Source organism: Sceloporus occidentalis, unplaced genomic scaffold (genome assembly GCF_023333645.1).
Source record: "Sceloporus occidentalis isolate IW3139 unplaced genomic scaffold, rSceOcc1.0.p SCAF_140, whole genome shotgun sequence".
NCBI classification, from domain to species: domain Eukaryota; kingdom Metazoa; phylum Chordata; class Lepidosauria; order Squamata; family Phrynosomatidae; genus Sceloporus; species Sceloporus occidentalis.
In genome coordinates, this window is record NW_028317120.1 from 1,909,421 (window position 1) to 1,927,985 (window position 18,565).

Consider the following 18,565-nt stretch of genomic DNA (forward strand, 5'->3'; position numbering starts at 1 on the left):
CCCAGCTTCTGTTCCAGATCTGGGTGCTGTGCATGGGGTATAAGTGTGAGGTTAAGTGCACTTCACCTCGGACCCCTCTGTGCACTTTTATTTTTATATTCAGTAGCCCCAGCCTTTTGGCCAGGTGTACGGTGCATACAGGAAAAATGTTTACCACTTCAGCCAAAGGGCTGGGTCTTCCTCGGGGAGCACTTTTTGTATATAGTTTCACACGATTTGCACAGTTTTTTGCACAGAGCATATGTGATATTTTTTTACTTTTTTATTTATTTATTAATACAAAAAGACGACACAGGACATGACTTTGAAGCACTGAAAAGCCATGGTGGAGCCGGGTCCCCTAAAAGGTAAGTTTTTTCTGGTGAGGAGGGGAGTTAGGAGGGGAGGAAGGGGCCACAAAGAAAATGAAGAAGGGGATCTGGTGTCCACTGTGGCCTTACGGCACTTGGCACTTTTTATTTTTCTTCACAGTGAAGCACTGACCTTGGGGATTAAAAAAAATTATAAATTGGGGTAAGACACGGTGCTGCCCTTGTTAGGTCAGTAAACCACTATATTGCTATGCTTCTGTATACTACAGCGCCGCCAAGGTTCCCATATAGCTGTTTTTTCTGCTGTCTTCTACACTAGTAGGTGCCCAAACAATCCATATTTAAATTAAATAAACACCTTTCCTTGCCCTCCAACCCAAAAGATTAAAAAAATGAAAAAAAAATATTTAATAAAGCATTTTGAAATTATTCTAGTAGAGGGGTACTGCTGAACATAAATCAGGGATTTTTAATCTGCGGCATCTACTTCTTGTGAGAAATTCTAAGTAAAAAACTAAAATGTGTGGTTTTTCTTTTTTTGTATTTTTACATTAACATATTAACTATATTCAATTATTATATGTAGACAATGACTGACAAAATACAAAGGAAAAATGACAGAATGTTTTGGTCAATATGGTGGGAAACCCTGGTCATGAAGGGGTTAAAGTAACTCAAATATTATAATAATTCAGTTTGTGTAATAAAAATATAACAAAAAAGAAAGTGCGCCTACTTATTGACTGATATTGAAATGCTGTTATAAGTAAACAGATAAAGTTTATGAGGAACCAGATCACAAATAGTAGGACTCGTCTTATTTCTCCGCTGAAACCAGTTATTAATCTTTCATATATTTTAGGAACGGCTCACACCGGGGATCTCAAACCACAAACGCATGGAGCTAAATTCAAGATCCATTGAAACCTATGAGGCTTTACTGTATAAAAGCAGAGGATCCGGCCCATGTTTATTCCATTGTCCTTCACGTTCGGCAGATGCCGTTACCCTGCGTGAGACTTCATGGAACCTGTAGACATTCTGTGATATTCTAGACACGGGGTGGCAACGATGCAGCGATATTTATCTGTATCAGACTCCTCTAAAGTGCTGTGTTGGGCGTTATTCCTGAGCGTCACGTTCTGTGTATCTGGAGCTCTGAACGCACCGGCTGCCTGCCGTCTGAAGACCATACCGTGCTACGAGGACTACGAATACTTTCAGGATGGGGATGTCGTTCTCGGAGGAGTGTTCACTGTGAACTGCTTTATGAAATATTTTGTGAATGATGGAATAATACGATACGTCCAATGCATGCTGTAAGTCACGGCTTTTCAATTAAATCTGGATTTCTTGTATTCTCCTCATCTGATCCTCTGTATTTACTTCCATGTGAAACCTCTTTGAAAGCCTCCTCCACCCCCTGTAGTCTTCTGCTTTTTACGTTCGATCTAAACCACAATGTCCTGTCCTGCTTTGGACTCATTGTAATAACAAATATTGTTCCAGAACTGATCTCAGAATGGGTGAAGTTTACCTAAAGACTCCAAAAATCACTACAGGTTGTCTTCATTTCTAGAAATAAAGTCGCATATAAAATGAGTACAGGTCTGCGTAGGAGATTTGGGTGATCTTTGATTCTTCATGTTTTTTCCATACCAGCGGGGGTATCGCGCAGCCTATTTTATTGAATGAAGGTGAATGTTATAAAGCTGGTTTATTGGAGATGGCTTGTGTAACAGTCATTGATGTTCGGAAATAAATCTCTTCGATACGCTACATATAAATGTCCCTGCTATCCAGAGAGCTTTCTATTACACAAGAGGTAGAAGCGCGTCTAAGAGAAGCGTCCCGTCTAGCGAGTGACCCCCTTAGAGCGCCGGGGTGGGCAGCAAACTACAAATCAGCTTCCTGGATGCTGAGCGGGGCCTTCAGGGCTTTTAACAAATACCTTTTAACTGCAGTGTTTGCTTCAAAAGGATTCTAGAACAATCTATTAACTGTTTCACAAAGAATCAGGCGATACAAAGACTGGACACAATCCACAGAACAAAACCCCCCAGAGAAGCATGGACCCCAACTCGATATTTACTGGTTATTACTGGGAGATCAGGGTATATACTGCATGTGTATATTTTTATCTTGCCAAGTATTTTCTGGAAGTCTGAATTTGACGCTGGGGTTTTCAGGTGGTTTTAAAATAATTCTAGTTTCCCTATATCTTTTATTATCATATTCCAACAACAACCAGAAACGAGCTGCCTTAATATTTAACATGATCCCGTAATTATTATTTCATTTTATTCTTCCCGTCAGTCCTCAGAGTCTCCATTACAAAAATATCCTGACCTTCATGAACACCATTCAGGACCTGAACGAGATGGGATTTTTACCTAATATCACGCTGGGGTATCACCTGTACGACTCCTGTTCAGATGGGATAAAGGCTGTCAAAAGCATCCTACAGATTTTATCCGGACCAGGACCCATCGTCCCGAATTACTGCTGCGGGAAAAAGGCAAACGTGGCCGGGATTATAGGCGATCACTATTCAATCACCACAATACCCATGGCCCAGATCCTGGGGATGTACAGGTACACGCAAGTGAGTTAAAGCTTCAATGTATGTATTTTCTTAGGTTTTGGAGACAGAAAATTGGCAAAACTATACAGAACCCACTGATCTTACAAAGGTGGCTCACCTATGACAAATTCCCTACACAGTCTAGTCCAGCACAGGTCCATTTTATATAAAATGAATGAGATAATAAACTGGGAACCATTTAAAGTACGAAGCACAGATCCTAAACGTATATATCATAGGATCCGTCTGCATTAATATCTCGCTCCAGACAAGGCCCTGGAATGTGCTCCAGAAAGAAGAAAACTGAAGACTCGCGTATAAAAGAATGAGCCGTCTGACCGCAACCATCCCCCGTGATCCTATTACCTTTCATCTACGAAACGTTACTTCAGAGAGGTCATATAATGATGCAACTGATGATCTCATAGAAAAATAAAATGAGATTACAGACCAATAAGAAAAAAGCTTGCTTTTCTGTTCATCTTTTACTTGTTAAGCGTTATGTCTAATAACATATCGTCTACGTCGTTTCACGGGGTTATATGACATCACATCAGTGTGATGCAATATATTATGTAACTGTGTAACAATAAAACACACGTTTTGTTTGAAGTGTAACGTCGTAATATCCCAATAAATGCTGAGGTCTTGGTGAGGTCACAATCTTATTGAAGCCTGGGATACAGTGACCTAATCGAGAGTGATTCCAAATCAAGGAGTCCGGATTCTTGCAGGGGATGGAGTCTAACTTTGGAGTTTGAATTTGTTTGGTGGATTTAAACCTGTGACCCACGGAACCAATGCATTGATTCCATGGAAAGTCACACAGATCTCTGCCGGTGCCCGTCCGTATTGTGAGTTTTCTTGTTTGTAGATAAATATTAACGTCGGACTGTCTACACTCGGCTTATCCACCAGTTAATTATAAGGTTGGGGTGCAGCATTTATTAACCATTTCTGCTTTGGTTGATCACGTCTCTCTCATAGGTGTTCTATAAGATACCGTGGTTGATCTGTGTTTCTTTATTCCGGATTCCACAGATACCTATAATTACATTTATTATTACATTTTATTCATGAACTGCCAACAGATTCCATGATGATCCTTAAAAATATCTGTGGGACATGCAGAAGATTCAATTAGATGATCCAGTCCAATAATGGAGAAGCACTGAAGGGTTAAATGAGAAATTTAGCCACTGACAGACTTTGCCTCTAGTTCTATAACCACTGTGGGCTTCTTCTGTAAGGCTTGGTCGACTATAGTAACTTGGATAAAGATGGTTAAAGACGTGTCTATGTTTTAATATCGTTGTCAACAGATTCCGAAATGTATTGTTAGAAGTGTTGAGTAAAACATACTGGGGAGAGGTCCTAGACTGGGAACGCCTGCACTCTATTGCAGACTCCTACTTCTTCTTTATTTAATATACATTAGAAAGGCTTGGCTTCATTACCACTTCACAATGCAAGTAGACTAGAGGGCGACCACAAGTCATGTTTCTAGCAGTTCATGGATCTATGTATTCCATATTCATACCGGGAGCTTTACGAGTCATTTTAACCCATTTAGACCTACGATCGATATTATTGCTATTATATTGATATCTGTAGACAGGGTGCTGTTTAGTGCAGAGTTTATAGGAGACAACCCACAAGTTCTACCAACTCAACTGTGCCAAAGTTTAAGGCCCAACTTTGAGTACTGGGAAGAGGACTGGACCACCAGTGACCACCGGTGAAGGGACATTTGACCTTATTAACCCCTTAATGACAAGACTGTTTCTTACTCGTTGTACATTTTGGGACAATGGCTCTTTTAAAATTTTTCAGTGTTGCTGTTTAGCTGTAATTTTCTTCGTTCTCATTTCGTGCTCCCACACATATTATATATATTGTTTTTTTCAGGACAAACAGGGCTTTCTTTAGATACCATTATTTTTATCAGATTGTCTGATTTGCTATAAAAAAAAATAATACGAGATGGTGATTTTTTGTTAAAAAAAATGACTTTTTCTCACTTTTCTTTGAAAAATCTTTTACTCATCTGCAAAGACTAATGAAAAAACCTGCTAAATAGATTCTACTATTCGTCCTGAGTTTAGAAATACCCAATGTTTTTATGGTTTTTTTTTGCTTTTTTCTGCACGTTATGGGGCAATAAGTACAGGTAGCGTTTTGCTATTTCAAAACCATTTTTCCCCAAATCTGGTCATTCTGCCCCATGTGCCATTTCGGGTATCTTTGAAGCCGGCCAATGCCATTTACCCCATCAAACCGTATATTTTTGAAAACTAGACACCCCAAGGTATTTCAAATGTTGGTATTTTAACCCTTTCCATGCATTAATTCTACCACCAGCCTTTGTCAAACTTTATGGTAGTCAAAATTTTTAGTATTTTTTTCACACACGTTGTACTTTAGGTATGAATTTACCGCTCCTGGTATATGTCCGTGTCAAATAACACCCCAATATGTGTTCAGCATCTCCTGAGTGCAGTGATATTCCCCTTGCATGGGCTTGTTGGGTTATTTGGGAGGTAAAAGGCCACCTTGGTGAGGTGTGTATTTTTTTGCCGTTGAGACATCTGGTCACTCTGTGCCCACGTCCCATATTCAGGACATCTTTGAAGCCGGCCAATTCAATTTACCCCTCAAATCATACATTTTTTTAAAACTAGGCACCCTATGGGCATTTAAAATGCCAATATTTTAACCCTTTCCATGCAGGAATTTTTGTGAAGATATAGAATTGTAGGACTTGCTCATAAAAAAAACCTTATATATATATATATGCACTTTTTTGTTGATACCCCACTATTATTTTTACATGTTTTTTTGTTTCTTTACTATTTTAATCACGACTGAGGTTGTGTAGCCCCCTCTGGGGCATTGCAGGCTTGCCTCAATGAAGAGGCAGCCTGGAATGCCCCTCACCAGATTTGCATCTAGCTCGGGGGCATGTTTAACAGACTTGTGATTTGCAAGGTCCCAAAAACTTTTTTTTGATTTGCCGGGACAGCCTCACTTGTGAGACTTCCAGGAAAACTGCGATGCCGCCGATTGCAGCGAAAACGCTGCGATCAACAGCAGATAACACTACCACGTACATGTACGGCCATTGTCACTAACACATTGCAACGTCACCCCATACATGTACGTGGATTGTTGTTAAGGGGTTAAACAATGCAAGGTGCTCATTTAGCGGCCTGTATCTGACCGATGCATTAAGCATGTAAAAAAAGGAAGGGGCATCTAGAAGAACCTACTTTTAGTGTTAAAGACATGGATCTAACATGAATCAGAGACAGCAAGAGAGAAAACAAGGAAAAAGTACTAAATAAATAACGGAACGGTTGTTGAGGAACCGTGAGATACAGCAAAGAGCAGCAATGGAAATGTAATAAGGAACATTATGTGAATATGGCCGCGACATATATGGAGTTATATATTATATATATATATATATATATATATATAAAACACTTTCAAAAAGATGGTCAGCACTCCAGGTCTTTAAATAGACAATTTCATTTTATTCAAAGTCAACGTTTCAGTCATTACTGACTTTCATCAGGACATACATTTGAACTAAAACAAGCACATATTTATAATAAAATAGCTTGAGAACTCACCAATCTGAAGTGAGTGGGTGTGTGCTGAAATCAGCGTGTCAATGCCGTTAGTGAACATGTGTGTAATAACACTGCTCATACCCGGAAGTGTTTTAAAATGATGTGAAATATGTTCAGAGGCCCCTAAGAGCTCATTATGTTAAATTTAAAGTGCTTATAATGTGCAAACATGATTGGGGATTAACTTTAAATGTTAAATATATCTACAATATGTCATATAGTGAATATAGGTATTTACTAGACATACTGACAAAGAGTATCAATAATGTGCAATGAATTGTGCAAACTGCAAATAGCACAAAAGGTGCAAATAACAAATGTGCAAAATTGAAACTAATCCAAAATTTAAAGTGACAGTGCAAATATGTTCCTAAATGTTAACCCCTGACATAAGCATTATATACTTTTATTATTAAAATACAAAGATACATCACAGCACCGGGCTTGGAATATTTGGAATGGTGTGCAATGGACTCTGTGAGTAAATATATATATATATATATATAGAGAGAGAGAGAGAGAGAGAGAGGGAGAAATTATGGAGTCATAAGAAAAAGGGTAATATTTGAAATAATGGAGGAAGTGACTAAAAGCCTCAGTACGGCATATAGAAGAGTAGAAAAGAAAAAAACCTTTAGAACAAGTGATGATGGTAGTTAAAAGAAGTGGAGAATGGAGTCTTTGTTGACAACTTCTCGCCATAGTATAGGCAGGCGAGATACTGTATATTGTGGTTGGCTTTCAGTTAATGTAAATTCCGAATTCCCTGGCTTTCTTCCATTTACATAGGAAGAGGTGGATGTGGAGCAGATGCTTGGGGCCGTTAGAAGAGTCTGAATTCTTAAAATGCTGAGCTCTCTCAATGTCTAGGAGCCGGGGCTTACTGGTCATCATACAAATACAGGTCACCATGTAATTGCTTATGATCGGTGCTTGCGACTGCCTATGGGTGCTTGAAGGTCTCCATGTCACCTGCTTGTAAGGTTTGTGTTCCCAGTCTCCATTTTAAGGGCTTGTCGATCACCATAAAACCTTTCAAGCCATCGTATAGAGTTTGTGATGCTCTCCAGAAACACTGACGTCAAGTTAAACAGCGATACATGCAAGTCTGGCTGGCAAGCAAATTTTAGCAAAGAAGAAAATTCTCCACGTGCTGCGTTGGTGCCGACCTCCTTGTAAGGGACCAACCATTGGATTTCCTATTTTCATGTCAGTTTATTGACATGAGTATAACAGAAATATAACATTTTTGTTGAACTCACTTCCTGAGAGTATACATTTGTTGGTTGTCACATGTGGTTGATCGCAGCCATGTCATCGCCCAAGCACGGAACTCATTTCACATGTTGTAACCCGCGCAGCCGAGCTCTGTCGAGTCCGTCCAGGTTAGTGCACCAGGTCCGAAATGTTTAGCAACGTGACAGATATTTTTTCTGATTGTGCAACTTTTCTCTCCTTTTTCAGAAGTCTCTTTTTTGCGAGCAGTCTCCTGCAATCTGCTGTTTGTACCGTATGTCAGCTCTTAATAAAGCACTAATACCACTCTTTGTCTTTTTATTATCTGTGTATTTATGAGAGTCTGTATAGTCAGTACACAGCATCAGGCTATTCTTTTCATATGACTTTGCAAGTCCCAAGCATTTTAGATTCTCACCTTCGTGCGTTACCCCAGGAGGTTCTGCGGTCATTAGAAAGTCCAATTGCTTGTGTGTTTGTCAAGAACGCACAAGAATTAGTACATTTCAAAAATGGGAGTATGGGGGTAATATAACAAACCCTTGAGCGGTATACAAACTCCAGACCCCTTATCCTATGCCTCGTGGCACGGGCAGGTTAAAAAACTACTATGATTAGGATGGAGCCAACCTCTGCCTCCAACAGCATCCTCATCCCCCCCATTCCCGTAAATATACAAATATACGCAGGTTTATTAAATACGGAACTAGGGTCATATATGTTCAGAAATTTAGTACATCTGGATCACAGAAAAAGAAGATACATGGTAATGCTGTGATATAGAAATTTAGTGTATGTGTGAGTGCGTGTCAAGAAATTATGGGGTATGATAAGGGGAGGAAGGTGGGGACATTGTGGTGGTGGCCTACTGAATTGTCATGTAATGTATAATCTATACAGAGGCAAAATCAATTTTTACTCTGAACCCACTCTGATTTACCAAGCCCCTAGGTATCTATGTTTAGGGGTGCTCTATAACAAAGACCCGGATCACTACAACCTCTCAGCAGCCCTTCCCTACTCAGAGCTCCTCCGTTATTGAAGGCTACGCCTTCCTATTCTGTTTTCTAGAGATGGGCGAAGGTGACATAATGTCCACCTGGAGTTACTGTAGTGTATGGCTCACCCAATCAACTGCAATTCCTACTACAGGAAAGATGCATACACTACCTGCTGATGTCATAATCCATGTGAAATGTTTTTTTTTCTTAGATCAGCTATGGTACAACTAGTTTTCGACTTTCTGATAAAAATTATTACCCCACCATTTTCCGGGCTCTCCAGAACGATCATATAAACTACTCTACTTTATCCAAGCTGCTGAGTTACTTTGGTTGGACTTGGGTTGGTATAATCGCATCCAATGATGACAGTGGAGATGAGGAAACTCAGGCGTTGACTGAGTACATGGCCATCAACGGCATCTGTCCCGCCTATTTAATCAAAACTACCCGCATTGTAACTGCTACTGATCATATCATTGGAAAAAGGAATCAAAACATTATAAGGAAATCCCGTGCTAAGGTCATTGTTCTCTGTGGATCATATTCCATACATGTTATAAATTCTTTAGTCAGACTACAAGAAGCTCTTAAAGACAAGACGATAATCATCGGCCCCACATGGGCCCTAAACACGTTTTTCCTCAATAAGATGCCCGTTATATTCAATGGCAGTTTAGCACTTCACATTTATGCAAGTAATCCCTCAGCCATGGATGGCTTCATGCAAGGTCCCCATCCCTCAAACCACCCAGAAGACAAGCTACTTGAAGATATTTGGTTGAATTACTTTAACTGTTTTACACAAAATCCCCAAAAAAACAAATATTATAAAACTAAATGGAATTTTCCCCTTAAAAACTGCACTGGTAAAGAGCGTATTGCCGACATCCCCAGTTTCCGTTACGCTGGACATTATCCACAAATAGTTCACGCAGTTTTTGCTATGGCTTACACTCTAAATACTATATATCCATCCCTGAATACAGCGCATGGAAAGAAAATGGAAATAGCCAAATACAGACAGGTAGATAAAATATTTGGATTGATTAATGCATGTTACCATCACGGAGGGGGGGGGTGATTGTGTTTGCATCAAGTATATGTCTTGGTAATAATATTTTACAAATGTATTATTTGCGTTTCCTTAAACCCACCCTGGAGAAATGAAGCAGCACAGCTCAGACTAAGATCTGAGAGGATAAAATAACAAAAAACTTGAATCAAACGGAATAAAGGTTTGCAATAGAGTCCATAAATTAAGCGAAGAGGTGGGATTGTTCCAGTTAATAAAGATAAATGGTGAAGGTGCCATCACAGGCTTTGAGTCTGGGCCATGTCGCACAGAAACCAGATCCTGTCGCATGTGGCCGCTTTGGGAGCGGGATTTTTTGTGCAATTTGTATCATATGTTTGTTAAGCCATGATTCCCCTTTTCCTTGTGTGACGTACCCAAACCAGTTAGACATTGTTTTGTTCAGGACAAATAGAACCTTCCTCATAAAAGACAATAATTATTATTGGCGATACAAAAAAAGTGTAGGATTTCCATTACACAGTAGGTACCACTGCTGAACAATTACCCAATTTATGTTTAGCAACATCGTCATCATAATACTTTTACTTGTAGTGGTAGAAATAAAGGATATGACTGCACTTTAAATAAAATCAACTTATTCTTTTTGAAAAAGATTAGAAATCCTTTTGAGAATCTCTCTACTATATTATGGATCAAGCTATCAGGCATTCATTTAGTAATGTTGTACTAGTGCTCGTACAGAGCGCCATTACACCAGATCTGTCAGCTATAGGCCAGCAATGTCGGCTTCTAAAAACAGGGCAGAATCAAGGCTAGCGTTAGACAGCCTGATCTGCTGTCCAGCAGCAGGCCAGAAATAGGTGCTAAAAACAAATACAGCAAATATCACTTTCCACTCATCTGACACAACCAGGTTCATTAAATGCAGTCTATATGGGATGATTATCTGAATAACAGTTTTTTACTAGACCATCTTGATATTTTAGAAGAGTGCAACAGAAAACAGTCTCACATTTCATGGGGAAGTAACATATGCAGATCTTCTTTCCATTTTAATATGTATGGCTGTGTAAGTGAGCGTTTCTCCTCCAACATACAATTATAACAAGCATATATGACTGCCATTCGTATAAAACCTTTATCGTCTAGGAAGGGGATACGTCCAATTGTGCTTAAAGAGCATCATAGCAGGATTTATGGGGATCGTTTTCCAGATTCCAAAGGAAAAAACTGACCCCAAAAACAATGTTTTCTAGAATTAATGACTCATGTCTCCATCCAGTGGCCCCCACTGGCTAAGATCGGTATTTTGTTTTTGCATGGGAGGGTCCAAGGGGAAAATGCCCATAGTGAAGTTACATGACCCCGCTGTAGAAGCTAATAAAGCAGAGAGAAAGCTGTAGGTGAGGTAAGGGGTGATGGAGGGAGAGAGCGAAAGAGAAGGTAAAGGAGGAAGAGTAAATGTGTAAGTGAGCGTTTCTCCTCCAACGTACAATTATAACAAATGTGTAAATGGGCATACATGTGTAAGTGTGTGTTATTGTATAAATTCAGGCCATAGGTACCAGTAATAATCTAGGTGCAAGTTACCTCAAAAGTCTTTATTTTGAGTATTGGCTCTCCTGCCATTGGGAATATGCGAGTTGAGGATTTTTTTGCAAATGCAGGCTTTACTTTAGTGAATTCACACTTTTAGCCAACTCTTATGTCCTCATACTTTAGTGAATAGACTCGATATGTTGTAGAGAATATTTTGTTTTAATTTTGAAAGGCAACTCTGTAGATTTGTCTATTCATTTTAAATATGTTTCATAAATTTCTATATAAAAGCCAATTTCTGGAAGATGATCTTTTACCGAGTTACATTAATTATATTTTCCTTCCATATGAAGTTACACCACCATCTGAGAAGGCAGAAAATGACAGATGGTAAAGGGGCTTATAATTTTTTTGATGAAAATGGAGAATTTGTCACATGGTACCGGATTATGAACTGGAAAGCCTTCAGAAATTATACATGGATGTTAGATGAAATTGGTTATTTTGACCCAAGTGACCAAAAGCTCTTTATAGATAAAAAAATAATCCATTGGAAGAATCCCAATAACCAGGTGAGATGGCAAGCTGACTCAGCAGTTTATCAAATAACTAATTAAAAGAAAACCTGGAAAGTTTTATGATTTTTTTTAACAAACCCATGAATTAATACAATGATTCAGACACCAGTGACAGAGACAATCATGATAATTATGGATTTAGGCACATCAGACATAAAATATCCCTGACACATCCTGTCTAGTTAGAAATGTCTGTAGATATGTGTGTGCCCACATCTTATAAAAGTATCACCGGACTTCTTTTAATAATACAGAGTACCATATGAGTTCTACGATAGACCTGCGCATGTGTTTGAAGCCAGCAGGCCATACAGACAGTAAATCAAACCCCAAGGAACCCCTTTCGCATCCACAATGACTGGTGCAGAGTCATTACAGAGTTAGCGCCAGTTACAGAGTCCCAAAACAAATAGGGGGGATGTGGAGTCCACCCAGCCAACCCCTGCCAACATATTTGATTACTGTTCACATGAAGGTCCGGTCCCGCGTATTGGAAAGCAAACTATGAAGAATTAAAGATTAAAAAACTCTCCAGGAAAATTTTGAGAAATCTATGTTTTGTCTTTTTATTTTAGATGCCAGAGTCTCAGTGTTCGGATAACTGTTTGCCCGGAAACAGAAAATTACACAATTCTTCGATCTACACCTGCTGTTATGGCTGCGTTCCGTGTTCAGAGGGAGAAATCTCCAACATAACTGGTAGGCCATGTTTTATTATAAAAGGGGGTACAATTTGATCTTTTTAAGAGCAGTTATTGCGAACAAAGGTGGCTTTTCGTTGATAAAGTTAGAAAGATCATTGGACTCCCTTTTCTCCAGTTGTGTAAGGAAAGGGGTCAGTCCTAAAAGAATAAATAAAATGAATTACAAAAGACACATCCAAAACGTTAAGGAGCCAGAGGCCTGGTCTTTCCTTTTTTTAATGTATTTATATTGTTAGTAAGATTTCTTCTGGGCCAATAAAGGTTTTTTTATTGTAAGAGGTAGTTATCCTTTTTTTGTAGGCCCTCATATGGCCGTGGTGAATATTTGTGGTGAATGAAGCCTGTTAGCTGTTACTTTTTTTTTTTTTTTAACTGTTGCAGACAGTGAAAAGTGCTTAAGATGCCCAGACAATGAATGGCCCGTTCAATGGAAAAATCAATGTATTCCCAAGCTTCATGATTTTTTATCTTACAGCAGTGATGGGATCTCTATGACGCTGATATCTCTCTCCATTCTTTTTTCCCTTATTACTGCTCTTATCATGGGAATATATGTTTCATACAGAGCTACTGCTATTGTCAAAGCAAATAACAGGAACCTCAGCTTCCTCCTCCTGGTCTCCATCATCTTGAGCTTCCTCTGTGTGTTTCTGTTCCTCGGTCGTCCTGTGGATATAACCTGCATGCTGCGACAAACTGCTTTTGGAGTCATCTTCTCAGTAGCTGTGTCTTCTCTGTTGGCCAAAACCATCATGGTCTGCATCGCTTTCAAAGCCACCAAACCTGGGAGTTACTGGAGAAAATGGATCGGAGTAAAATTATCCAATTCTATAGTCTTGTTCTGCTCATCTATTCAAATTATAATAAGTATTGGTTGGTTGGCCCTTGCCCCTCCTTTCCAAGAGCTGGACATGCGCTCTTATCAGGGAAAGATTATCGTTCAGTGTAACGAGGGCTCGGTTATCGCCTTCTACTGTGTCCTGGGTTATATGGGGCTCCTGGCAGCTGTTAGTTTTATTATAGCTTTTTTAGCCAGGACATTACCGGACAGTTTTAATGAGGCCAAGTACATCACCTTCAGCATGCTGGTGTTCTGCAGCGTTTGGATTGCGATGATCCCGGCCTATCTGAGCACCAAAGGAAAATATATGGTGGCCGTAGAGATTTTTGCCATATTAGCTTCAAGTGCTGGACTCTTAGGATGTATTTTTTTCCCCAAATGTTATATTATTTTATGCCGGCCTGAACTAAATACAAAAACACATTTGTTTGAAAACAGGTGAAATCTCATACAAGTATTGCGTAGTTATCATTATTAGGAAATGCTATGTATGTAACATCATAATAAAATAGCATCTCGATCCCACATCAAGATCCTTTATTGGTATCAGGATTGGACCTCCACCATTATAATTAAACTGCAAAGACGGTGTAGATAGGGTAGATAGGGAGGGATAGGGGGTAGATAGGATAGATAGGGAGGGAGAGAGGATAGATAGGGTAGATAGGGAGGGAGAGAGGATAGATAGGGTAGATAGGGAGGGAGAAAGGATAGATAGGGTAGATAGGGAGGGAGAGGGGCAGATAGGGAGAAAGGAGGGTGGCAAGAATATTGAAATAAAGAGTCAGAATGAGAGAGAGAGAATGAATGGATTAATGTGTGGATGCATGAATGAATATGTGTAAATAATTTGTGTGGAAGAATAAATGATTGTGTGAATGAAAGTGAATTAGTGAGTGACTGTGAATCATAGGTGTATTACTGATTTGTCAAAAAAGCAAAGATGGTATAAGCAGGGTGTTTAAGCACTGGGGACAAAGATGGCACAGGTAGCGTGTTTATGGGACAAAGATGGGGTACGCTCAACTGTTTGGGGACAATGTTGACTCATGCTGGGCTGTTTGGCGACAAAGATGGCACGTCCTATGTATGTGTAATTTGGGTGCTGGTCAAGTTCTATGTGGGCAGTGTGGACGCCAGGGTTGGCTTTGGGATGTGCGACCTGTGATCTATGCCTGTAATTTAGGGGGGGTATCTATACCTTTAAAGCAGAGTTTATATGTAATTTCCCATTGATATATACCTGCAAATCTGGGTTTTGTGTTATTCTGTTGATCTGTATCTGCTATGTTTCCATACATTATTTATGTTTACCTGCAAATATAGGATTTGTATTTCTTATTCAGTTGATCAATACCTGGAGTGCTGTTTCCATGTGTTGTTTATTTGATCTATACCTTCAATGCTGAGTTTACATGTGATTTCCAGTTGCTCTATACCTGCAATGCTGGGTTTGTGTGTTCTGTTGGTTTATACCTGCAATGCTATGTTTCCATGCATTATTTATGTATACCTACAAATACAAGGTTTTTTTGTCTTATTCAGTTGCATGTGCTGTTTCCATGTGTTGTTTATTTGATCTATACCTGAACTACAGGGTGTAAGTAAAAGAGCGGTATGGTTTACTGAATGAGGGGACAAAGGGACTCTGGGGATGATTACAGGGGAGAGGACCTCTCAATGTCACGGTGCAGTCAGAAGGACTGACTCTCACCGTCTTCCCCTGATCTGCAGTCAGTGTGGCAAATATATTTTTTTTGGTGTGGTAGTGGAGGGAGGGATTGCATGCAAGGGAGCATTGAGCGGGGCCCAAGGAAATGCTTGGGTAGGGTCCAATTTTTTCACTATAAAATATATTGGCAACAGGGTCTAATATTTATATATATATATATTGGCAGCAGGGTCAAATATTTATATATATTTTGGCAGCAGGGGCTAATATTTATTTATATATTAGCAGCAGGGTTTAATATTTATATATATTGGCAGCAGGGTCTAATATTAATATATATCGACAGCAGGGTGTAATATTAATATATATCGGAAGCAGGGACTAATAATATATATCAGCAGCAGGGGCTAATATTTATATATATATTGGCAGCAGGAGCTAATATTCACATATATTGGCAGCAGGGGCTAATATTAATATTTATTGGCATCAGGGTCTAGTATTTATGTTCATATTGGCAGCAGGGTCTAATATTTATATATATCGGCAGCAGGGATTATATTAATACACTGTATTTGCTCGATTATAAGACGACCCTGATTATAAGACAACCCCCCAAAATCTGAATATTAATTTAGGAAAAAAAGAAAAAGCCTGAATATAAGACGACCCTATAGGAAAAAAGTTTTACCAGTAAATGTTAATTCATGTAAACTATTAAATTTTTTAATAAGGCTATGATTGAGAAAAATATTTTTTTGTTTTTATTTCCTTGTATTTTCCAACCTGCCCCCCAGTTACGCACATCTGCCCCCAGGCTTGCCACTCCAATATGCCACTGTGCCCCATGATATGCCTTTTAACCCCCTATGTGCCACTCTGCCTCCAGAAATGCCTTATACGCCTATATCCCATTCTGGCATTTAGGGGGTTAAAAGGCATATTATGGGGCAGAGTGGCATATAGGGAGGTATAAGGCATTTCAGGAGGCAGAGTGGCGTTAAGGGGGTTAAAAGGCATTTCACAGAGCACTCTGCCTCCAGATATGCTCTATGCCCCCATTTAACAACCCCCCCCACACACACACACACTTACCGGTGCTTCCAATTTCCTGTTGTATTGCCGGGGTAGCGGGTTGACGTCTACGCGATTCGCTGTAGCCGGAAGGAGGTGGAGTTGGCAGCGGGGGTTTGTCTGCGTCCATCGCGCAGACCTTCCCCGGGTGTCAGAGATCAGAGTTCCCCGCACCAGTGCGGCACCGGCACCGGTGCGGGGAACTCTGATCTCTGACAGTCGGGGAAGGTCTGCACGATGGACGCAGACAACCCCCGCTGCTAGCCACAATTCCTTCCGGCTGCAGCGTAAGTTGTCTACGCGGACCGCGTAGACGTCAACCCGCTGCCCCGGCAATACAGCAGGAAATTGGAAGCACCGGTAAGTGTGTGTGGGGTGGGGGGGGAACAGAAGGATCCAGGTCCCCTGCAGCGGTGCGGGGGATCTGGATCTTAGTCTCATAGTCAGACCTCTATTTGAGGTCTGATTATAAGACGACCCCAATTAGAAGACGAGGGGTATTTTTCAGAGCATTTGCTCTGGAAAAAACATTGTCTTATAATCGAGCAAATACGGTATATGTTGGCTACTTCCCATGGGTTAGCCCCCTCCCCATATTAAGATTTTTTACAAAAGATCATTGCATTTGTTAGATCTTTGTTAGATCAGGTTTGATCAACTGTTTTTTTCATTAGATCTACTCTAAAATAGGCAATATTAACAATCTTTTTCAGGGGGGCTAACCCGTAGCCAGCCCCCCCTCAATTCAATTATGATAGCTCCGGGTTAGATCAGGTTTGATCAGACAAAATTTTTGTTAGATCTAGTCTAATTACTGAGATATTGCATATTTAATTAACTGAAATTTGGATTTTTTTTTATGGATTTTTGTAGATATTCGTTAGATCCGGTTAGATGAACAGTTTTTTCGTTAGATCTATCACGCAGGAGGCGGTATTCACAATCCTATTTTTTTGTGCGGGGGATGGGTATACATACGGGCTGCCCCCCCCTCAACTGAAATTTTGAACTTTTTAATGGATTTGTGTAGATATTCGTTAGATCCGGTAAGATCAACAGTTTTTTTCGTTAGATCTATCACACAGGAGGCGGTATTCACAATCCTATTTTGTGTGTGGGGGATGAGAATACATACGGGTTGGCCCCTCCAACTGAAATTTGGAACTTTTTTAATGGATTTTGACCGTGATTGAAATATGATTTCAAAATAACAGCTGAACTGGCAGTTATTTTTCATTCTTTAATATTAGCCCCTGCTGACAATATATATAAATATTAGACCCTGCTGCCGTATATAGTGTATATGTACCGTTTTATAATTGGCCCCCCTACTTTGGTCCCTGGCCCCCCATGTGCCCCCCCTAAATATGAAAGCTGGAGACACCACTGTTTGTGGCTCCATATAACAGCCCCATGCGCTGCTCACTCATGTGGGCTGGTTGGAGGGAGAATTCTATCTTCTGAACCTTCTCTACTCTGCTGCACCGGAGTGCAGACACGAGCCTGGAGCATCTACACCATGGAGCCCAATGTTAATCTGGCCCTGACTCCGAATAAATAACTTTATAAATCACCCTCTGATCCTCCTATCTATGGACCAGACAGGATAAGTATTAATATTATTTATTGTTTTATACAGCGAGACACACCCTGCAGGTTAAGAAGAGCTCCATGCCAATCCTCCAAATCCATTGTTATGTCCCACCTCACCATGTAAGATAGTTTGTATCCCAGGCTGAGAAACGTTCGGTAACAAACAGAGATGGTGTGCTACAAGTGAGGGGAGGCAGAGCAGTGCTTTATTAACAGATGTGAGGGAAACGCTGGCATGTCCCCGGTAGCAATTGTGATAAGATATATTTGACTCTAATATATAGGAACAGGTCGCCAGGAGGAAGAGCATACTGGGCCTGAAGAACAGCAAAAAGCCGTAATTTGTGTTTACCATAAAGGTTAACAACACAAGCTATCCCACTGTCCCTCCAACGGGCCAAAGACAGATCAGGCGAAAAAAGCGTAAGGAAGTGATCGACATATAGCCCCTAACCCAAGGAGTATGCAAGAGGGGCAGCCACTTTCTATCCCAGATACCAAACGTATGGCAAATTGTGGGCCCTGGGTATAGGAATTTAAGTCTTTCCCCACTGTAACACCACAAAAGCTGGCGATAGCTATATGGAAAAAGAAGACCATTTCCACCAGATCCACCCACCTAGGTGTAGGATGCGCAAACGTGGCTTGGAGAGCCTGTGTCAGTCTAGCCGCATCATGGTAATACAGTAAATTGGGTGCACCCATACCTCCGTTAAACACAGGCATATAGAGTGACCGCTTCGCGAAACTAGCCGGCC

At 40.2% G+C, this 18,565-nt stretch overlaps 2 protein-coding genes across 2 annotated transcripts; both read left to right on the forward strand.

Moving 5' to 3' along the window:
• Nucleotides 1-1,382: 1,382 nt before the first annotated feature.
• Nucleotides 1,383-10,463, forward strand: LOC149281029 (vomeronasal type-2 receptor 1-like). Its single transcript, XM_089499838.1, has 4 exons — nt 1,383-1,630; nt 2,628-2,916; nt 8,979-9,636; nt 10,459-10,463. The coding sequence occupies exons 1-4, from the start codon at nt 1,383-1,385 to the stop codon at nt 10,461-10,463; spliced, it is 1,200 nt and encodes a 399-aa protein (XP_089355964.1).
• Nucleotides 10,464-11,827: 1,364 nt separating this feature from the next.
• LOC149281030 (vomeronasal type-2 receptor 26-like) lies at nt 11,828-13,910 on the forward strand. Its single transcript, XM_089499839.1, has 3 exons — nt 11,828-11,917; nt 12,499-12,622; nt 13,009-13,910. Exons 1-3 carry the CDS (start codon nt 11,828-11,830, stop codon nt 13,908-13,910), a joined length of 1,116 nt encoding a protein of 371 aa, XP_089355965.1.
• The last annotated feature ends 4,655 nt before the right edge of the window (nt 13,911-18,565 follow it).

Excerpts from the sequence above, each read along its gene's own strand:
- LOC149281030 (XM_089499839.1), top strand. The coding sequence starts at position 11,828 with ATGTTAGATGAAATTGGTTATTTTGACCCAAGTGACCAAAAGCTCTTT. Across the intron at positions 11,918-12,498 it reads GGAAGAATCCCAATAACCAG|ATGCCAGAGTCTCAGTGTTC; the intron begins GTGAGATGGCAA and ends TTTTTATTTTAG. Across the intron at positions 12,623-13,008 it reads AGAAATCTCCAACATAACTG|ACAGTGAAAAGTGCTTAAGA; the intron begins GTAGGCCATGTT and ends TAACTGTTGCAG.
- LOC149281029 (XM_089499838.1), top strand. The coding sequence starts at position 1,383 with ATGCAGCGATATTTATCTGTATCAGACTCCTCTAAAGTGCTGTGTTGG. Across the intron at positions 1,631-2,627 it reads CGATACGTCCAATGCATGCT|TCCTCAGAGTCTCCATTACA; the intron begins GTAAGTCACGGC and ends TCTTCCCGTCAG. Across the intron at positions 2,917-8,978 it reads GGATGTACAGGTACACGCAA|ATCAGCTATGGTACAACTAG; the intron begins GTGAGTTAAAGC and ends TTTTTTTCTTAG.